The following is a 21,492-nucleotide window of genomic DNA, read 5'->3' on the forward strand; positions in this document are numbered from 1 at the left end:
GGATAAGTATAATACTAAGTTGTAAACTCGTTTCAATAAAATATCATAAAACTAATGTTTTCTAAAATAATAAATACATAACATTTATAAACTATTTGAGACATAGCAAATGAAAATATGTAAAAATAAAAATAATAAAAAAATTGAAAAAAGTAGAATAAAAAATTAATATATGGTTGTCCCAATCACAACGCAAATCCAGCACGTTGTGCAGTTGCGTTCCCAATTTCATAACGTGGGGTACCCACGTGCTTCCACAAAAATGATCTCACAAAATCATTAAAAAAAATATTATATTTTTATTTTATTGTTTTTCCTTCGATAATATATTTTTAGAATAAAGATTCCAACCATTGTTCTACGTCAATTAATTTTTTTTTTTGTTCAATTTTATATTAGTTTATTAATATAACTAACAATTGTTTAAACATGCTATAAAATAAATTCTTTTTATTCTTGCATTATGTGGAAAATATAAAACTAATCTAATATTAATATATTTGTGGGAATTAAAAAACTAACAAGATTTTAGGTAGGATTTGGTGGGGAGGGTAACAGTAAAAATGTACCCAAAAAATAGAGATAAAAAAGAAAAGGTCAAAAAAAAAAAACCGTGTAAAATATTTAATATATTAAATATTAAAACAGTTAATGGAAATACATTTATTAGTATATAATGAATAAATATATACGGGAGTATCTTATATCACTTAATAGGATTTAAATAAAATATTATAAATTCAAATATTTATAAATTTTGCTGAAATTTTCGTGATTCATAATTACATCAACAATTTTGATTTTTTTTTAGTATAATAAATAATATTAAATTACAAATATAATGGCAAGATTTCGGACATAAATTTAACCTAATTTAAAATGAGTTATTTACAATTTTTTTATGGTACGTAAATGTACATGTGATCGGATCTCTTAAACTTCTTTTAATTTTAAATTGATGTTTTATTTTAAAAATAAACCCGTTTTCTTACATAACCACTTAACTTAATTTAAAAGTAGGATCTCCACAAAATTAAATTAAATATATATTTATAATTTAAAACGTCATTATTATTTGGAGGATAGTGTTGAATTAATTTTGAATGGAGTATATGCACGTGTTTCTAAACGAGCTACACGACAGTTAAAATAATATATATTTATTTAATTATTATTTTATAATACAATGTCTTGTGCTTTTCATTTTGAGCTCTTGTCTTAATTTTAGTCACGTTACTATGTTTCCACACAGTTCGATGATGGGTGGGCCCCACATTCCCCCCCCCCACAAACACACAAAAGTCTTTGAATGAGTCAAAAATATTTTAAAACATTTTATAATATATTTTTAGAAAAATAATATATAATTTAACTTATTAAATTTATTTAATATTAAATTATAGTTTAACATAAATATTTAATATTAAATTATTTTCATTTATTACTCTTTCTATATTTTTTCCATATTATTTTCATTTATTTGATTATAAATAAATAATTTTCATCAAACCATCTACTTAATTTGGGTCTATTTCATTGTAATCTCGAGTAAATTTATACATAAAATATACTACTTGGACTGAAATTCTCGTGTTAAATTTAAAAAATGTAGAATAATATATTAAAATTGTTATAATAGGTTGATTGACATTTGTAATTTAATATATTATTACTGTTTGGCGGGAGTAAAAAATTAATTTTGTTTGGATCTACGCACGTGTTTCTGAACGAGCTACACGACAAATAAATTAACATATTTTAGATTTTAGTATACAATGTCTTGTAGTTTGTATTTTTGTTGATTTTTTTAATACTTCTTTTGAATTTTTAATTTCAGTATTTTTGACGGCTTAAATTTTATTTACTTTTTATTTTTAATTTATTTCTCTTTTCGAGTACTTATTTCAATATCTTGTTTTTTTACCTTCTAGTTTTAGAATCTTAATAAAGTAACAATACAAAAATAGAATAAATAAATAAATAAATAAAAAAAAGAGGTTATTTTTTATAATCAAGCTAAAAGAGAAGAATGTATGTTAGAAGAGACCATTACGACTGAGTTATACTCTAAATTTTTCTTTTCATTAAAATTTATCATATTTGTGTAGCATGTGTCTCGACTTAAGTTTAAATTGAAGTCTCAAAAGACTCCAGACCCGAATCACAGGCTCGAGACTGAACCTCACAACTTTGAAACACTCAGCCCCCTCACGCCTTCAGACAAGAAGTCTGGCTCGCATTCGGCTGAATGCGTTGCACCCTATGTCCCTCTAGTCCACACATAGGCACAACCTGCGCCTAGCCAATGCCTCAAACCTACTAACATATGACCCACCATCACCCAACCCATATTCGACCGTGTCAAGCCACAACCCGAAATTTTTTTTGTTAACCATTTAACAGATAATCTATCTAAAAAAATCTCTAAAAAAAAGTTTTTAAATTCAATTATTAGATTTTTAAAAGTTAATTTAGTTAGTTTTCCTTAAAAGACAAAATATAAAAAATTATATTCAAACAAGACAACCCAATTTTTACCCTTACGAAAGAAATTGATAGAAAAGTTTGAGGAATTAAATGTAACAACGTTACTAAAAATAAGACATTTGCATCAGAAACAGAAATGATTAATTCTGGTTCTTGTCTGAACGTCTATTATTTTTATTTGTTTGTCCTTTTCTTTTTAATTTNCCATTTTTTTTCCTTTTTTTTTTTTTTTTTAATATTCAATATTCAATATTAAAAGAAAATCGCTATTATATTTTCTTTTTTTAAAATGATAATAATACTAATAATTATTTCGTCCAACAAAACTGGAAAAGTGGAAACCTTAGAATCATCGAATCTAGCTTTTATTTTCTTAGGTTGAATGCGCAAATTAAATATATTTTTGCAAAAATATTAACGAAAGAAAAATAAAGTTTTATTATTATTATTATTATTATTCATAGACAATTCACTGTTTTTATTGTATATTGTGGGTAAATTTTGGCGTATAGTAATCATGCTCGTATCACGTGGTGGGGACACAAACAAAAAGGACGGAAAAGAGCATTTACCCGTGGACCACCCATTGTCAGGTAATTATTATTTTTTTGAGTGTCTATGTATCATACACATCTAAAAGAAACTTCCATTTGGTAAGAACCTTGAAATAATTGGAATTTGGTTTCTTTTACTTGATAATTTTATTAATAAATAAGACTTTTACTTCACATACTAGAATATTCAAATCCTCGCTTATTGGTAAGGATTCGTAACTTAGATACGTTAAATATAAAATTAATTAAATTTAAATTATATAGAATGGACATATAAATTTGTTTGGAATTTATTGATTAGATCCGTAATTTAATATATTATTATTATTGTTTGTCAGTGTTTGAATCTACACGTGTCTGAATGAGCTACACGATAAAATAAAATAATATATTTTAGATTTTACTATACAATGTCTTATGCTTTTCCTTTTCTTGATTTATTTTATTTCGGAAATTTTGACGGCTAAAATTTCACTTTGGCCTACAAATTCTTAAACGTATTTCTTTTTTATTTTTTACTTTTGTTGTATACGTTTATTTTCGATTTGTAACCTTTCAAATATTTATTTATTTATTTTGGATAATTAATGAGATTAAGCTCCCTGCGAGGCTCAACTTTTCTTCGAGTTCTCGATAAATATACCTATTATATAGACTTATGTTATGAAATTGTTCACTTTAAACCGAGAAAATTAAAATATATATTAAAAAAAAGTACTTTCAATTTGTGGTTTTTCCAAAAGAAAAAAAGAAAATAATAATAATAATTTAGACCGAACAATAAACAGGAAAAATGAGGACAAGATCACATGCCCCTGGGCCTATGATTGCATCACTGAATCTCATATAAAACATAAATAATTTCTGAATAATTGGACGGCCAATAAGAAATCATAATACTATCAATACGGCTCGTGTAACACATGCCAACGACAAATTACAGGTTTGTCCTTATGTTTTTTTCTTTTTTTTTTTTAAATAAGAAAGTCATTTATGTAATTTTGTTTGATATGTTCTTTTAATGATGACACCTGTCAAACACGCTTAACCATGATATCTTTATCATTTTAGTGTTTTTTTTTTTTAAATTTAATTTTCTTGAATCCTAATTTTCAATCTATTAAGAATTTATTAATCAATCTTGAAAATAAATTGTAGTATTAAGTAATAAAAAGATCGGATTAAAAAAATAATCATGAAAATTCAAGTGTCGAGGACTTTGTTTATGATGTTTCAACAAATTAGTACCATAATAAAAAAAATAATTTTGGTTATGCTACGCTTTATCTCTAGATTTGAAATCATTTCTTACGATCTCGGATCGTGGATCATTAAGAATCTAGATCTACTGAAAATCAATATTTTTAGCGGCACCCGACTCAACGCTACCCTTTTTTGTGTGTTTTTTTATTTTTTCATTTAAACTCTAATTTTTGCATTGTTTTCACTTATATTCATAGAGTTTTCTCACCGAACATATTTGAGATGTTTGGCAAATTTTGGAACTTCCTAAGAGATTGAACTCAAGCAAGAAGTATCACGCTTTTCAAGTATGTAGCATCTTGAAACCTTGGATTTAACTATGTTCGTAGTATACATGATAATATGATATTAAAAAAAAACATGTAGAAATTTGAGTATGAAATGAGTTGATTTGATGCATGCAAGAGCACGTTTATCAAGAGATGATTTGTTGAGCTATGATTTAACCAAAATCGAGAGCATGCCATTAGTATGATACAAAACATGTTGAACGAAACCTATTATAAAGATTTGAGTATGGAATGAGCTGAGATGACCTCAGTTGATTGCTATTATGTATGTTTACTAAATGTCTATGAACTGAAATTCATGATTACGTATCCATGTTTAGGTCGCTATGCTATGTCTCTATTTTATATGTTTGTGATGCTAGCAGTTATATATGGACAATTAGGAGTTCGTTAACTAACCATTAATCGTGAACCTAACTCAATTGGTAAGGGTTCGTAACCATAAAACTAACTTATGATATTTCATGACTTAAGACTATACTCTATGAGATTATACCGAAGTTTGCCGGATAGTTTTCAAAGTTAAGCTAAGACCTACGTAAATTAAATGCACTCTAATATTGAATTTATGGAATTAGTGATGGTTAATAACTATTTCATTTATTATATTATTTAATTATAATTTAAATATTTATTCGTCATTTAAGCTAGTTTTTGATATATAAGTCATAGTTATAATTTAAATATTTGTTTGTCAATTACCATATTCCTATCATCATATTGAACAAATTATTTTAGGCTTATTAATTAGAATAAATAAAGCAATTAATGTGATAATGATAAATATGAATATAAATTTATTTATAAAAATGTTGATATAACTCTACTTTTGATTAGATAGCCTTTCTTGTCTACTTTAAAAGCCTTACAATCATTGAACTTAATCGGGCAAGAATCCTCGTAAACCATCGTCTAAAATATTTGGCCAAAGATGCAATTCTTTGAAGGTTGATTCTCACCGCCTTAAACTTTCTCAAGTCAATCAGAGTGATAGCCTCGTGAAAATACATCAGGTTGAAAAATTGTCATGAGTTTTTATTTAATTTAGTTATTAACTCTCAACAATTTACCATTGATTAAATAAGAATATTATTAATTTTGTAACAATTTTAATATTAATCCTTATTTAATTCCATAACGTTTGATGATTCAAACAATTGTCCCTATATAATGGGTTTGTCTAGGAGGTTGATGATATCAGAATTCGATAGAGTTTTATGAGTCACATTGTATTTTCTTGAGTAACATTTTGGTGAGAGTCTTTGTAGTGTAAGAGTGAGGTATTCACTTGTAACACTCTGATTATTAGTGATTGTTTGTTACCCGTGGATGTATGGGAACTTCTTCTCTCTGAACCACGTAAATATCTTGGTGTCTCTTTGTGTAATTCCGTTCATTGTGATTGTGAGTACATTCATTCCGCTTTCCCTACAACAATCGGTCATAGTTTTGTATTTGTAGCATTTGGCGCACAATACATCATAGGTCCTAAGTGATATACATGCAATGTGAAAAGGTTGTCGCTCAACCAATTTGGGAGAAAAATCTCAACGGGACTTATTTGTGTATGAATTGAGCATAAATATATCATAGGTCTTAGGTGGATTTGAGGATTGGATTATATGGTGGTAGGTCAAGTGAGTTACGTGTTATGAATATGCATTATTATATGTTACGTTGCACCATATCATTCAAACATTAATTTCTCATATATTATTGGACCGTATGCATATATGTTACTTTATTTTGTATATGGGTTAGTGGGTCCAAGTTCATGTTCATGTATATAGGTTGTATGTAGTGGGACCTAGGATGGTTAATATTTGCTTTCGGGCTTATGTTCATATATGTTGTATGTGCTTACATTTTCTAATTCCAAAGTGGTCGATATATACTAATGCACAATCTATATATCAAATATTTCAAATCGTAAAACTTCTTATTAATATATTGTTCCTGATAAAATAAAGTAAAATAGTTGTAATCTTGCAAAGCTTAGATGTATCTTTCTCTATCTTAAGTGGAGTAGAGGAGATGGTTAAAATAACAAATTTGAAATTTGGAGCCCGAGCGGCCGGCTAGCGAGTGGTTAGTGACTAATAATGCCCTAATTGATGGCATTCCCCTCCATGGCTAGCATTCGAAGAACCAAATCGTGAAGTATGTTCAATTGCAAGAACTTGAGCAAAAAAGTTTTGTCTGACTCAGTTAGAACTCTTGATTTGGTTTAGCTACATTCCGTCACACGCACTTATTTTTTAAAATTATTATTTGAAAATAGTTTTAAATATAATTTAAAATATTTGGAATGGAAATATTTCAATAATCTAAAAGTAATTAGAAATTTTATAAAAATTATTTTTCTTTATTATTATTATTTTTTTATAAATATTTTTCCAAGAACCGTGGAAATTGCTTTTAAGTAATAATTTATTCCATACAAATTTTTCTACAGAGAGACAGAAGGCTAAAACGGGAAAGACAAAGAAAAGTCTCAGTATCTGACAGATTCTCTCAATTGCTGTAATTACAAACACTCTAAACAAAACAACACCGCCGTTGATTTTATTTTTTTATTTTTTTTTTTTTAAATTAAGACAAAAGCCAAGAAATCACGGCGTCGGGTTCGGCAGCGTCTCCGGCGTCAAACTCGACGGCGTCCCATTCATGGCCGCCGGCGAAGCTTTCCCAGTTCCATGGACTGTCGAGACTGAACGAAGAACTAACCGAACTACACTCACCGCCAAGCTCCATCTCCGCCGTACCGGCGTCAACGACAGCAACAGTGGCGGTATTGCTTTCACACGTGCCAGCTGTATCGTCGTTCCATTCCACCTCCACGTTAGTTATCAATTCACTCAAGTCCAACGACATGTCGTCCTCCTCCAAAACATCATCATTAAAATCCAACGACACAGAACCACCACCAACGTCATGTCGTCCTTCTCCCGCGTCGTCAACAGTTTCCTCGTTTCGACTTTCCCTCTCCTCCGTGATGTCATCCACACCCCCACAAACGGAACTTTCTCTCTCCAGATCCGGCATCGGAAGAATCTCCCTCGCTACCTCTGCCTCCACCTCCGCCTTGCTCCGCCTCCCACGGCCGCCCTTCCTCCGTTGCAGGAGGCTGAGTTTAGCTTCATCCACAATTACCGGGACATCATCGTTCCGTCCACGAAATGTTTTAATTTGACGACTTAAATGTGAATTCCAATAATTTTTAATCTCGTTGTCTGTTCTTCCAGGCAAATGGCTCGCAATCAAAGACCATCTAGAAACAAGAAAAAAATAATTAAAAAAACGACCAGATTTGGCTTCTTTTTCCTGTCTGTCCATTTTCTATATTAAAATAAAGTGATGACTCCTCCTTTTTTTCCTGTAATTTCAACCACATATAAAAGATAATAATAAACTGCCATGGTTTGACCAAATATAATGTAACATGTCTAGTCATTAAAGTTTAAACAATTTAAATAAAATTATGAAAAAATTATTTTTTAGTGTCAATTATTTATAAAAAAAAATTGAATTATTACGATTTCCTGAGCCACGGGAGTAAAAGGACAATTTTGAGTAAAATATTATTTATTATAAAAAAAATAGACGAAAAAAGAAAGAAAATTCGTGATTGAACTGTACAAGACAGTGAACTGTAGAGGAGCGTTACAAAAAGGGGAAAGTGAAACACGTGATACATAACCAATGGTGTATTTTATTTATTTATTTATTTTATTTATTTATTATTATTATTATTATTACTAAATCCCTAATGATAAAAATTGAAACTTTTTTTTTTCTTTTCCAAAATAAAAATAGAAAAAAAAAAGGAAGCATTTTTAGTTATAATAATAATAATAATAATAATAATAATAATAATAATAATAATAATAATAATGTTAAGAAAATTAATTCACCTGTTTCCAAGGGAAGCATGTAGCTTAATAATGACATCTTCTTCTTGAGATGTGATGTTCCCTCGCTTCAAATCGGACCGTAAATAATTGATCCATCTTAGTCGACAACTCTTCCCACATCGGAGAAGTCCTGCATTTTTGGGGAGGGATCTCCAGGAGCCTTCACCATTTGCAAGAATGTACTTTTTCAACCGATCATCTTCCTCCGTCGTCCACCGCCCTTTTTTCAGGCCAACTTTCTCACAGCACGGCCTCCTCCCCATTCTCGCCGCCTGCCCTCTAGATTCAAAACGACATCGCTTAATTAACCGGCTACTCTCTTTTCACCCACTCAACTTCAAACAAGTTGCTAATTTTATCACTACCCTTTCTCTACACACTGTCGGTCTCATACTATGTCTTATTTATATAGAAGTGAATGCGACAAATAGTGGGAGTGACGTGGCAGTTCAACTTGGAAACGTGGATGTTATGGGACATAATTATTTAATAAATTTAATATTCTAATAAAATGGAACGATTAAACCGACGTCGTTTCGGCCTTTTTGGTTGGGAGGGTAAACTCGTCTTTTTCATCGACTACAGATAAAAGAGTATATTCCAGTTTCTGAGGAGAAAAAGGACTGTCAATGAATATAAGCCGTTGATGAGTGTGTACTAAATAATAATAATAATAATAATAATAATAATAAATTCATAATATAACGTACCAATTGGCAGGCAAAATCTTGTACGTATTTGAGTAAAAAAATATAAACAAAACAAAATAAAAATATTATTTTAATATATCTTATTTTCAATCCATTTTAAAATTAATTTTTTATAGGCGGCCTATTATCAACCTTAAAAAAAAAAAAAAAAAAATCAAAATTGGAAGTATACTCACATGTTCGTTTTGGAGCCATACTCACCTGTCTTTTAAGTTCAATAAAATTTAATTTAAAATTCATAATAAAAATTATTTTAACCATTTATTAAAATATATATAAAAAAAATTATAAAATATAATCGGTATTTGAACCTTATAAGTGTTTAATTTTATCCCTTCGAGATCATTTAATTATTTAATATTTCTTTTTACTAAAAAAAAACACCAAACAAACCTTTTAAGATCACATTAAATATAATTATTTTAAAAAAAATTATCATACCTCTAGATCTACCAAGTATTATTGAAAATTTTACCTTTAAAATTTAAAATCTGTAAATATATATATATATATATATATATATACACGATACGAGTTCGAATTATATAAAAAATTAATTTTTGAAACACAGTTAAAAAAAAAAAAAAAAAAAAAAAAAAAANAAAAAAAAAAAAAAAAAAAAAAAAAAAAAAAAAAAAAAAAAAAAAAAAAAAAACTTCAATGAGTAACACATGATTAAAAAGTTGGTGTGTACTTTGTATTATTTAAGTAAGATAAAATAATTGTTTTTAATTAAGTTAAAAAGGAGTATATATATATTGATGATTTAAAAGAAATAATTAAAATAATTTACTATAATGAAGTGGTATAGCATTATTGGTAGGACCCAAGCTCAAAATCAAACAGCATTATTGGTAGGGACCCAAGTTCAAAATGGCTTCATTTTAATTAGTCATGTAAAGGTTGGTAGGATCCAAATGTGCAACTCAGATCACTTTAATGATTTTATTNTATTATTTATATTTATTTTCATTTTGTTGCCTTTTCTTTTATTTTTAAAATATGATTAATAAAAGAGCTTGGAAAATTAGTTAATTTGATGAAACAGTCGTTTTAGAACATGGAAGCAAAATTTGTGAAAAAATATGTAACAGCAATATGGAGCAAAAATGTTGGAAATTGTAGTGGAAATGGTGTGAAAAAAATGTAAACTTTATATTGAAGGGATGATTTTGATGGGTAAAGAGCCCTTTTAAGTTGAGTAGGCCTACCAGCAAAGCAGGTACTTTAGTGCAACACAACATAAAAGAAGAGGTTACCATTTAAAAATGGAAAACCCACTTGTTTTAGACTCCCCCTCCCTACCTAAAAGTCTTTTTAACCCCTTTTATAATCGTAATCTTCATCCTCGTCATTCAAAAATAATTCTCAAGTTTGAACATTTTGTCTAAGTCTAGAATAGGAGTATACATTAAACTCGAATTATGAAGTTGGGTTGAATTGGATAGAATTTTGGATTGGGTCAGGTTGATTTTTTTGGATGTGATCCAATTTGGATTAGGTATGGCTTTAGTGTGTGAATGATCAGGTTAATTTGACTCAACCCGAATGCACTGGAGAGAGAGAGAGAGAGAGTCATGCTCAACCCAAGTCCAAGTGTGAAATGTCAAACGTGTGTACGAACTCATATGTTAGAAATTAGTGGTCTCGTCAACTTCTGTTTCAAATATAGTTCTAGTCTTTAACGAGTCGTAGGGACTCTTGGGATTTTTCTGTTGATATTTTTATGTTAAACTATTTACGTTATTTGTGGTTTCTGTCTTTCTAGAAAGGCTATATAATGTCATGCTTACAATTAATAAAACTGCACTTGAGATCCAGTTGTTTATGTTATTTGCTCTAACAATCTGGTGCTAAACTTATCATCATACTCCTCGGCCAGGCTAGTAGGCAGTACAATGTTTATGAGCCCAAGTCCTAGTTTGAAAAGTCAAACCCGTATACGTACTCATACTCCTCTATCATCTTATGACATGATGATAGAGTCCAACGTACTTGTACTCCTTTGGATCCTCACATGACATAGTTCTTCGTTTTTCTTCCTTCCTTCCTTTGCACATCAATTTTACAGTCGAATTATGCACAACATAGTCACATCTTATTTTTCTTCCTTCCTTTCGCTTCTACATATTAAGGATTATTAGAAGTGAGTCCCACTTTGGTTTGGGTTTATAAGTGAGGAATACTATCTCCATTGGTACGAGGCCTTTTGGAAAAGCTCAAAGCAAAGGCATGAGAGCTTATGTTCAAAGTGGACAATATCATACCATTGTGGAGATCCGTGATTCCTAACACCACAATGCTCCTCCTAGCATGCTCGCAAACCATACACAGGTACAATCGCACTACTACTCGCAACAACATCACTGATTCAATCAACGTCTCCTACATTCAGAGCTTGGAGATGTTATTCCTTGATGGTAAACACTACAAAATTTAATTAAATACTGAATATTTGTGATGCAAGCATTGGAGTTGGTAGTTTGATTATAAACAATTATAGCAGGGTTATTAAATAATCGTTTATCTTGAATGGCAGAGTGGAAAGTCATGGGGATTTGGGAATTTGCAGGTGATGTAAGCAATTACAAATGCCATTTTAAACGTTGATGGGGGCTGTTCCAAACAACAAGATATGCACTTGTTCAAACTTACTCAAATAATGAGACACCTTAGATTTTGATTCTCCCACATCATGTTCTGTCTTTGCTGTCCCTCCAAGGATTAAATATATTTCTAAACTTCGATTGATTCTCGATTTTATTTAATCAATTCATCAACTTGAGGTGGTTTTATATTGCATTATATGCCACTATCGGTATTTTCAATAAAAATAAATGTTTATTTATTTCGTGGGAACATGCCTCGTATGGTAAGGATTCCCGATTAAATAGAGTAAGTGGTAAGAGATCTTTCTCGTTTGATAAATATTGTTACAATTTAAGTTAAATTTGGAAAACCCCGGATCGTGATGCATTCTCCGTGAGGAATAATTGCAAAAGTAAATTGAAAATTTGAGAAAATAGGAAATGAAAAAGAGGGCGAGGACGTCCCGACATCGATTTTACGCCAAACCTTAGCTAACAACAGCCATTGCTTTATAATACTTTGTTGCAATAAATTTTAGACTTTATAATATCCCAATTTTGCCCCCAACACAACAATAACCCCATCCCGGGAAGGACAAATCCGGTATTATAAAATTGACAAGAGGGGCAAATCCGTCACATTTCCCATTCAAGATTTGATAATCCCCAATGTCTCAGCCTGTAGAGACACTGAATGCCTAACGTCACCAATGTGAATTCCATGTTCCCCCATTGGAACTCTTCTATTTCCAAACCTGTCCACCACGCTCAGAAATTTACACACGTGGATATTAATCTGGACTTCTTTCTGGGCTTGGGCCTCATGTCGGCCCGTAAATCTGTCCAACAACGTGTACGGCCCATCATGTCGGCCCGTATTTCTGACTGCCACGTGGATCACAAGTGATAGCCTGTTGCATTTTGTGTGCGTGACTCTTATAGCCTCGCCGGAGAAATCGGTGGCGTTATGGGGCCGCCGGTAGCCGGCGGTGGGTGCGTTGAGAATTTCGTGAGTGAAAGTGGTGTAGCTTAAGGCGTGGCCGAATGGGTAAACGACGGGGCCATTGTAGAATCTGTAGGTTCTTCCTGGATAAGATGGGCCAGGCCTCAGGCCCATTGTCGTCATGGGAAGTTTTCCACCTAAAAACATGAAAGAAAAACAGTATATAATGGGCTGTCAATTGGGCCATACAATGGGCTGGATATTGGGCCATAAAAGATACCTGGATTAGTTTGACCAAACAAAACATCAGCAATAGCCAGCCCTCCAGCCTGGCCCGGATACCCAGCCCAAATAACACCAGAAATTTTTGGATGATCCTTCACAAACGACACGTCGATCGGCCCACCGGACATTACCCGTCGAGACGCCATTGAGAACGGACGGTTTTGGTTAGAAGATTAGGATTAGCGCAACTATCCTTCAAACATTCGTTTAACTCGACCTATACCCGCCCATATCACATTCTTTAGGACATACGATTCCATATACTCTAGCTAAAGGAATTGATTACTTCTAATTTTATCCCAAAAATATTTACTTTGAGTAAAAATGAATCTTACTTACCTCAAGTAGCCTCCATAAGGTCAAAAATGGTTGCGAGAGGGTCGAAACTTAGGAAGTGGTATAAAACAGGTATATCTTCCGTCTAAGGTGCCAAATTGAGTCGACACTGAGCCGCCAGTCGAGTCGAGAGTCACGACTAGGAGCAGGACACACCCCCAACACGTGCAACACTGAGGAACGCGCGTCGTTACTCGAGTCGAGGCACAAACTTTGGGTCGACAAGCAAAACGAGCTTCACGCGAACTGGACTGCATGAGTTCGATCTGGGCCATGGGCTTCTAGGCTGCAGTTTCTGCACTAGTGTGGGCCACCCGACCTGAATGTCCAACATGTGGATCTCGTCTTCTTAATCAGACTCCTTAACAAATCTCTCCCTCATGGATCCGTTTTCGACGACACCTTCGCTCGATCCCGCTACCAACGGCGATCGAACCTGTCTCCGGAAGAGAAGGGAACTGGCATCGTCAGATACGTTGGTAAGCATCCTATCTCTCTGTTTCTCTCGATCTTTCTCTCCCTCGCATATGTATGTAACTTGCATAATGTGAGCAAGGAGGTGTTGCATGACCAAGGGTGCGAGAATGGCGCTTAAGAAGGGATGTGGGGCGGCGGTTAGAACTGGTGTCTGCGCCTAAAAGCTTCTAATTTAATTTTCATGTATGCCCCTCCTGTAGTCCAAGTTTTTACTTTATCAGACCTTCCACTTAGAACTGGTGCTGATAAACAAGAATTAGAAGGAAAGCAGATCCTAACCGAGTCAGATGAACAAGAACAAGAGATGAAAATGTCAAGAACAATAAACTTTTGAGGTAGGAACTGAATTTTACATAATAAGCCATGAGTATACCTCCTCCCTCCATCCACACATCATCTGAAAGCAAAACAAAAAAGAAAAGTTCAACTCAAACCCCCTCCCTCCCTCTAACACACACTCAATATCAAACTCCAATCGCCACATTAACGACTCGGAGGGGCTTCGGACAGTGGGATTTCATCAATTCACGAAACTGTATCACATACCATTGTCAATCTCACCTACTACTTGATATATTGAGACATCCACTTGAAGCCATCACCATAACCCATCTTCCGAACAATACTGCACATGAATACCTCTAATGCTCGAACATCCGAATCAGCCAGATTTACCTTTCCCTTCCCTGTGGTGAAGCTCGTCAATCCGAGATGGTACCGCAATTCTTCCTCTGATGCAGCGTATGGAATGTCAATCTTGTTGCCCAATATCAGGAATGGCACGTTAGCAAGAGACTCATCAGAGAGAAGAGCATCGAGCTCCTTTTTTGATTCTGCAAATCTGTCTTTGTCAAAGGCGTCCACCAGGTACACAACAGCATCTACCTGTGATAATATCATTTTTCATTTCAAATTGGGGAAAATCACAGTGTTTCAAAGATTCAGAAGCAGGGCTCGGTATATCACTAAACTATAGGGAAGATCACTCCCCTGCAAAGCAATTACTATTATAAATGTGATCTTTAAATGCTAAGAGCAGGTGAGCAAATTGTTGATAACAAGAGACTGATACAAATTACTGATAAGTTGAGTATCACACATCAAGAAGTAAGATAAACAACTGAACGTGTATTATGCAGCTCAAGAAGGAACTAATGTCATTCTTCTTTCATCTTGGACATGTCAAATACCTAAACTCATGGAAATCAAAGGCTACCAAACTAACTATCAGCTGGGAATTAAACGATAGTTCTTCATTTGATATGAAAGTGCTCCTCAACAGAACCAAATGCCCAAGAAAGTCACCACAAAAGCAAAGTAAACAACTGAAAATGGAAATACAATAAGCTCGAATTTCAGAAGAACTGAGTTTTGTTACCTTAGCATAATAATCCTTCCAGACTCTACGAGCGATTTGATGTCCACCTAAATCAAAGGCCTTGAATTTGATTTTTCCAATACTCAACTCCTCGGACGTCGGGTACTGTGTAGGCTGGTGCTGAACTAACCTCTAGAACAAGAAAACCAGAAAAAGAAAAACAAATCAAAATCTCTAACTATTTCATTTCCTCAGCCAAATCCAAAATCCCTCACGTTTAACAAATAAAACACAGAGTTTCCCCCAAATCGCGAAACTGAAATCGAAGAAATCAAACCTCGTCTTTCAACATATGAAGCAGGGTGGTTTTTCCGGCATTGTCGAGGCCAAGGAACAGGATTTTGGCCTCCTTCTGCCAAAGACCGAGGGAGGCCAAGACGCCGTAGAACCAGTCAATGAGGAACATTGGTGGAGTCGAACGGAAGCAGATCGGAGGGAAATTGAAGGGGATCTAGGTCGCCGATGAGGGAAGATTGAGGAATCTGGAAGGTTGTGGGCTTCGATCCGAGGAGAGAATTTGGAGTTTGAACGGAGAAGAAGATGAGAATACGAAAGGGATCGAAATACACTTTTTTTTTTCTTTTTTTGTTGGGTGTAAACTGTAATGTAAAATCAGACAGCTCTCGTTTGTGAATTTCGCGTGCATTTCCTGTTTCTTCCCAATTTACCTAAATTTTTAATTTTATAGTTCTCCAATTTTCTTTTATTTATTTATTTAAATATCAAGGGAGTATTTGAACGTTCCTCTATGATTTAAATAATTGAATTATGAATATAATATTAATCTTATAGGTAAATCATTGCAATTTCTATTCCCAACTTTAATATCTCACAAATTTCTATTTATGACTTCAAAAAAAAATGTAAAATATAATTATATTTCTAATATATATCATATATGGAAAGGGATTTAAATTAAAATAGATCCAATTTAAATCGAGTCGTAGTAGACTTTAATGGAGTAATAATCAATGATGGGACAACATTTTAATGTCTAAATTGATGGTTCTTTTATCAACTTGAATGTAACCAAACAAAAATTACTTTGAACTAGATAGAATTATACTTCATTCCGATTAACTTAAATTAGTCTAATTTCAAATGTTCTCAAAAATAAATTGAAGCTCTCCTTCATTTTCCTTAGAACTTTGATTAAGCTATATTGCATCAGAATTAAGAGCTTTAATTTCTTTGCATGGAATTCTAAGGTTGCTTGACAATAACAACGGGACATTTCGCATATTTGGCACAGTAATCACTCACGCTCCCAAGCAGTGCCCTGCAAACACAAATTAACATAAGTGAGTATCCATCCTACCTAATATTTTGTTGCTTATGATCTGTTTAATATTGGCGTGACGGAATTAGTATAAAAAAATTGTTCACACATATATTAATTAAGAAACGTTTTGCTCTTGAGAGTAATTTCAAAATGAACATAAAGAAATGAGATAGCCAAAAATTTGAACGGACCTCTGGAAGAAACCATAACCATGGCATCCCATAACCAAGGTATCGGCTTCAAGCTTCTCCACAGTACGACATATCACGTTCTTCGCATCTCCCCTCCCTACTACTCTCTCCAAATTTACCTGCAACACAACAGGTGTTCGACAAAATGCCACTCAGAAAATCAACACATACAAAAACAATCAAACTAAACAGATCACAGATCAGAGATTAGAAATCAGAGATAGTCGATCCATTACATTCGTATTAAACTTCGCATATACTGCTTCGGCTCTCTTCATCACCGCACTAACCAGATCCTTGCCGTGCTTTTCCATCGCCGAAATCACATCGCTCGAAAACACATAGCCTAAAGTACAAACAAACCGTCAAAATTCAAATTCACGAAATCAGATGCCTGAATCGAAAATTTTTACCCGGCGCATCGAAGGAGGAAATGGAAATGGCCGGAGACGGCTTGACGTAGAGGAGAATCAGAGTGTTTTTGGTATCTGGAGAAGTGAGATTTGAGAGACACCATTGCAAGGCGAACATACTCTCTTCACTCTCGTCTACAGCAACCACGATCCTCTGTCCGTTCACCTTCAACGATTTCGCGGCTTCCATAATCGCCTTCTTCACCGGATTTGGTTGAGTTAATGTAAATTATTGAGATGATAATAGCGCCCGTAATGTGTGTGTATATATATGGCGTGGAGAAGTGTATTGGCCTCAGGTTCTGGATGAGACAGCGGAACCCATTTTTGTTTAGGGCGAAATGCATAATTTTATTGAATCCATTGAGCGACGAATTTAAATCTATCCGTTTCTATTTCTGTGATTTTAACGTAACAGCTTATCCGAGCACAAAAGCCCCTTGATATTTTTTTAATAAAATTTTAATTAATTAAATAATTAAATAATTTAAAAAAATCAGTTTAATGCTGATATTAAAAGAAACAAGCCAAAAACAATAATTATTAAAGTTATATTATGAAATATGTCACACATCACATCTCATTCAAATAGCTTTTAATTACTTTCTTTTTATTCAAATACCATGTCCTACAACTCCAAGTTGTCCGAAGAATAAAATAAAATAAAATAAAATAAAATAAAATAAAGCTATGATCTATAAATAAATTTTTATGTGAATTAAAATAAAATACTAAATGTTCGAGAAAAAATTAGAATAATTAGAGTCAAAGCAGTGAACTCTAGAAGTTAGAGATTTATTTACCTTAAGAACTGTTAATCATGAGAAACAAAGGTGAGATCGAGAGGATGATTTTATTAATGTTTAGAGCGTTTAAATATGATACAAACTATAAATAATATCTAATAATGAGAATATATAACTAATTAAATCTTGTAAACAAGATAAAATAAAGAAAAAATATTAACTAAAATATACTGCTAATAAAATTATACATAAAATATACTACTAACAATTCCAAAATATATATATATATATATATATATATATATATATATATTAACGGATTACGGCTAAGAAAAGATATTAACTAACTAAATCTTGTAAATGACATAAAATATATTGCTAATCAAATCATAGGATAAAATATAGTACTAATAACTCAACAATAAAATAAAAATATTAACGAATATTTAAGATATAATCCATAACTAATTATTAAGATATATTCTCTAAATATCATATTTTAATAGGAACATTATTTAATTAGAGACAGAACAACAGCCACTTTATTCAACCAATAGAACTCAGCATTTAGTACAACATGTTATAGTTATGGTTTGAAACCCTTGCAACTCTGATAAAGAGTCGTTTGCTTATTGTGAAAAAAAAAAGATCCTGATCTTCCTTTTGAATCAAACTAGGTCGGAAGAAGCTACCATTTATATTATTATTAGATCAAAAACCTCGTAATCAAATAGTTACCTTTCAATTCAATTGATGGGTGCACATATCGTAAAATGGAGCAAAATGAGGGACTAAAAAGTGCAAATTGGATGATGTTTTGATGGGGACAGCAGTGAGGAGATATTATTTCTAGAGATAAAGATGAAATTTTCATTTTCTTTTATTGAATATTGTAAAATTAAATTTTAGATACAATTTCTTTTTAAATATATTTATATTTTGTTTTAAAAATTATTACTTATAATCACAATTGTTTAACCTTTCAATAATTGAAATATGCTTTTTGTGATGTTAATGATTAAAATAGATATTTTTAAACTATAATAGTTGCTTTTTTTTTTTTTTTTTTTTTAAGTTAATGAATCATTTAAATGTTTTTAGACGAAAAAGTTAGACTTTTTAAAAGTTAAATAATATTTCTTTTTCCATATTTAAATAAATTTAAAAATTAATGTTTGATATTATTTTACTCGAACAATAATTGAGGTTTAATTTGTCTCTTTTTTGTATAATTTTCCTTAGTTAAAAATCCAATTTGGCTCTGAACTTTCATGACTTTTTGGTATTTGTTTACATCAAAATTAAAATTCAAAAAGAAAAAAAAAAAAATTAAGCAGCCAAAGTGGAAAATATCCAAATATATTGTAGTCTTTAATTGTAATATTTAAAAAAAAAATAAAAAGAAAACTGGTTTGATGATATTTTGAATCAATTGTGAAATAAATATCTGATATTCTATTTCACAATGATTTTGTTTTCTTTTGTTTTTATAATATCTATATTATAGAAAATATCTAAGTTTCAAACACCAAATATAATTAATGAAACAAAAACACAAGTAGACATTTAGATTTTTTTTTTTTATATAAAAAATAATTGAATATTTGAAAACTTTCATGATTTAAAAAAAATACCCATCTAACTTTTAAAAGTATTTTAAACAAAAATTTTTTGGTTGAAGTTTTCAAACGTTTCATTAATATTTTTAAATTAAAAAATTAACAAAATAAAAAAAAAAAAAAAAACACGAACAAGTTCAAAAATGCCTTTATTATTATTACAACCTTTCAAAAATACTTATAAAATTTTAAAAATAATATTAAAAAGTTTGAAGATAATGTGTTAGGTGTCATATCCATTGATTGATTTATTGACATTAATAATTTTTTTATAAAGGCAGAGAGCGTTAATGTTCCTTTTAAATGTTCATAAGTATTTTATAAGAGTATTTTTAAACTTCTTATTGAAGTGTATTATGAAACTTTTTAAAATTAAATGTTATGCTTGAAATACTATTAAAAGTTCCAGAGTAATTTTCAAATAAAGTATTAATAATTTACCTTCAAAACTAATTCTAAATATCTTTTTAGATTTTTTTTTTTAAAATTTAATAATATTAATGAAACTTTTGAAAGTGTCCCGAATATTTTTAGATAAAATACAAAAGTTTAATGGTATTTTTATTAATTTAATGAGGTAGTTTTGTACCAAATTTAAAAAGAAAATAAAAAAAAATTGAACGCTAATTAAATACTAAAAAGTAAATAGAATAAATATGAATTTGTAAGTAAAAAAATAAAATGAAAACAAGGGTCCAATAATAGAATGGGGTCCAAGATTTTGATTTATAGGTAGGAGAAGCATTCAAGTGAAAGTGAAAGGCCATAGATTTGTGGGTTTCCACTTTGGGCTTAATTACCATTTTTATTTATTTTATTTTTTATTGTATTTATTTTAATCCTAAATGTATAATAACCTTAAAGTTCACAAAATATTACCATTTTAACCGTCTAAATTTCTTTTTTACTCATAAAAGAACTTTTCTCTTATTCGTTATTAACTTAAGTTGGTTTTATGATTATTATAATAATATTTATAGTATTTAGTTTTCCGGTAAAATAGTACCATTTTAATTATTATGGTACCCAATTTAAATAATAAGAAGTTACGTTATTGGTGGTAACGCCAAAGACAAATGGTAGTAAATTAGTTGAGAAAATAATAAATAATTTTAAAAATAAAAATTAAAAAGTGAACCAACGAGTTGGCCTGCTGGGCCGGCAACAACAGTTCGGTGCACCCAACCAAACCAAATCGGACACTGAGTTAGACCAACCCACCTTATAAAATATTTACTTTATTAAATTATTAATCCATTTTCTTCCTTCTATCTTCTTTAATTAGCTTACATTTTAATTCAAGATAATTAGCATACTTTTTTCTTTACCTAATTCTTTAATATTCTCACGATTTCTTATTTTTAATAATTTTAAAAATCCTTATCTATTTATTTTTATAATTTATAAAAATAAACCGGCCACCGTCCTCCTCCCGGTCGTTCGAAACGGGCCGGTGAAAATGGGCTCCCATTAGCCGGCCCACAAATTTGAATTTCCGCTTTAAATTCATCTAGACCGTTGATTTTAAAATCGCAGGCTCCTGATCCCTTTCCAGCAAAACAAGAAATCAAAAGACGATTTTATCCCTACTATTCCTTTTATTTATTAAATCGGCCATGTGAAGCAATATTATATTAACTCAATCTCTTCTCTTATCTTATGTCTGATATATTTGCATGCGTATTTTAATTAATTATTTTTCATACTCATTATGTTCACGTTTAATGACGTGGCGAAATTAAATGTTTATTTTATTTTATTTTATTTTTTGTGAATATGAAATTAAAAAATGTTTTGGTGGGGATAGGTTCTTTTAGGTGGTTCCCTATTGGATTTTGGTTAGTTAGGTCAAAACTTAAAAAATAATTTGTATCTTTTATTTATTGATAAGAATGTTAAATTATTTAGTTAATTAATTAATCATTTATAACTATTTTTTAATTCATTACAAATATTTTAATTTCAATCTTTTCATTGATGTCAATTATATTAATATATTAAAAAAAAAAAAAAAAA

General features: G+C 31.1%; 4 protein-coding genes across 5 annotated transcripts; all 4 read right to left on the reverse strand.

The window, feature by feature from the left end:
* Positions 1-7,184: 7,184 nt before the first annotated feature.
* LOC111791854 (myb-related protein 308-like) lies at positions 7,185-8,888 on the reverse strand. The gene is made up of 2 exons (XM_023673352.1): positions 8,509-8,888; positions 7,185-7,865 (listed from the first exon to the last, which is right to left on the reverse strand). The coding sequence occupies exons 1-2, from the start codon at positions 8,769-8,771 to the stop codon at positions 7,187-7,189; spliced, it is 942 nt and encodes a 313-aa protein (XP_023529120.1). The 5' UTR covers positions 8,772-8,888; the 3' UTR covers positions 7,185-7,186.
* A 3,392-nt stretch (positions 8,889-12,280) lies between these two features.
* On the reverse strand, positions 12,281-14,197 carry LOC111791856 (probable beta-D-xylosidase 2). Of its 2 annotated transcripts, XM_023673355.1 has the most exons (4): positions 14,127-14,197; positions 13,374-14,041; positions 13,030-13,251; positions 12,281-12,946 (listed from the first exon to the last, which is right to left on the reverse strand). In XM_023673355.1, exons 3-4 carry the CDS (start codon positions 13,178-13,180, stop codon positions 12,456-12,458), a joined length of 642 nt encoding a protein of 213 aa, XP_023529123.1. In that variant the 5' UTR covers positions 13,181-13,251; positions 13,374-14,041; positions 14,127-14,197; the 3' UTR covers positions 12,281-12,455. The 2 variants fall into 2 exon arrangements, with proteins under 2 accessions (XP_023529123.1, XP_023529122.1); XM_023673354.1 differs by lacking the exon at positions 14,127-14,197 and having other exon boundaries at positions 13,030-14,008.
* LOC111791857 (GTP-binding protein SAR1A-like) lies at positions 14,159-15,926 on the reverse strand. The gene is made up of 3 exons (XM_023673356.1): positions 15,503-15,926; positions 15,226-15,357; positions 14,159-14,732 (listed from the first exon to the last, which is right to left on the reverse strand). The coding sequence occupies exons 1-3, from the start codon at positions 15,629-15,631 to the stop codon at positions 14,412-14,414; spliced, it is 582 nt and encodes a 193-aa protein (XP_023529124.1). The 5' UTR covers positions 15,632-15,926; the 3' UTR covers positions 14,159-14,411.
* Positions 15,927-16,210: 284 nt separating this feature from the next.
* LOC111791859 (universal stress protein A-like protein) lies at positions 16,211-17,426 on the reverse strand. The gene is made up of 4 exons (XM_023673357.1): positions 17,112-17,426; positions 16,935-17,044; positions 16,699-16,817; positions 16,211-16,504 (listed from the first exon to the last, which is right to left on the reverse strand). The coding sequence occupies exons 1-4, from the start codon at positions 17,299-17,301 to the stop codon at positions 16,429-16,431; spliced, it is 495 nt and encodes a 164-aa protein (XP_023529125.1). The 5' UTR covers positions 17,302-17,426; the 3' UTR covers positions 16,211-16,428.
* Between the last annotated feature and the right edge of the window lie 4,066 nt (positions 17,427-21,492).

Source organism: Cucurbita pepo, chromosome LG03 (genome assembly GCF_002806865.2).
Source record: "Cucurbita pepo subsp. pepo cultivar mu-cu-16 chromosome LG03, ASM280686v2, whole genome shotgun sequence".
In the NCBI taxonomy this organism is placed as follows: domain Eukaryota; kingdom Viridiplantae; phylum Streptophyta; class Magnoliopsida; order Cucurbitales; family Cucurbitaceae; genus Cucurbita; species Cucurbita pepo.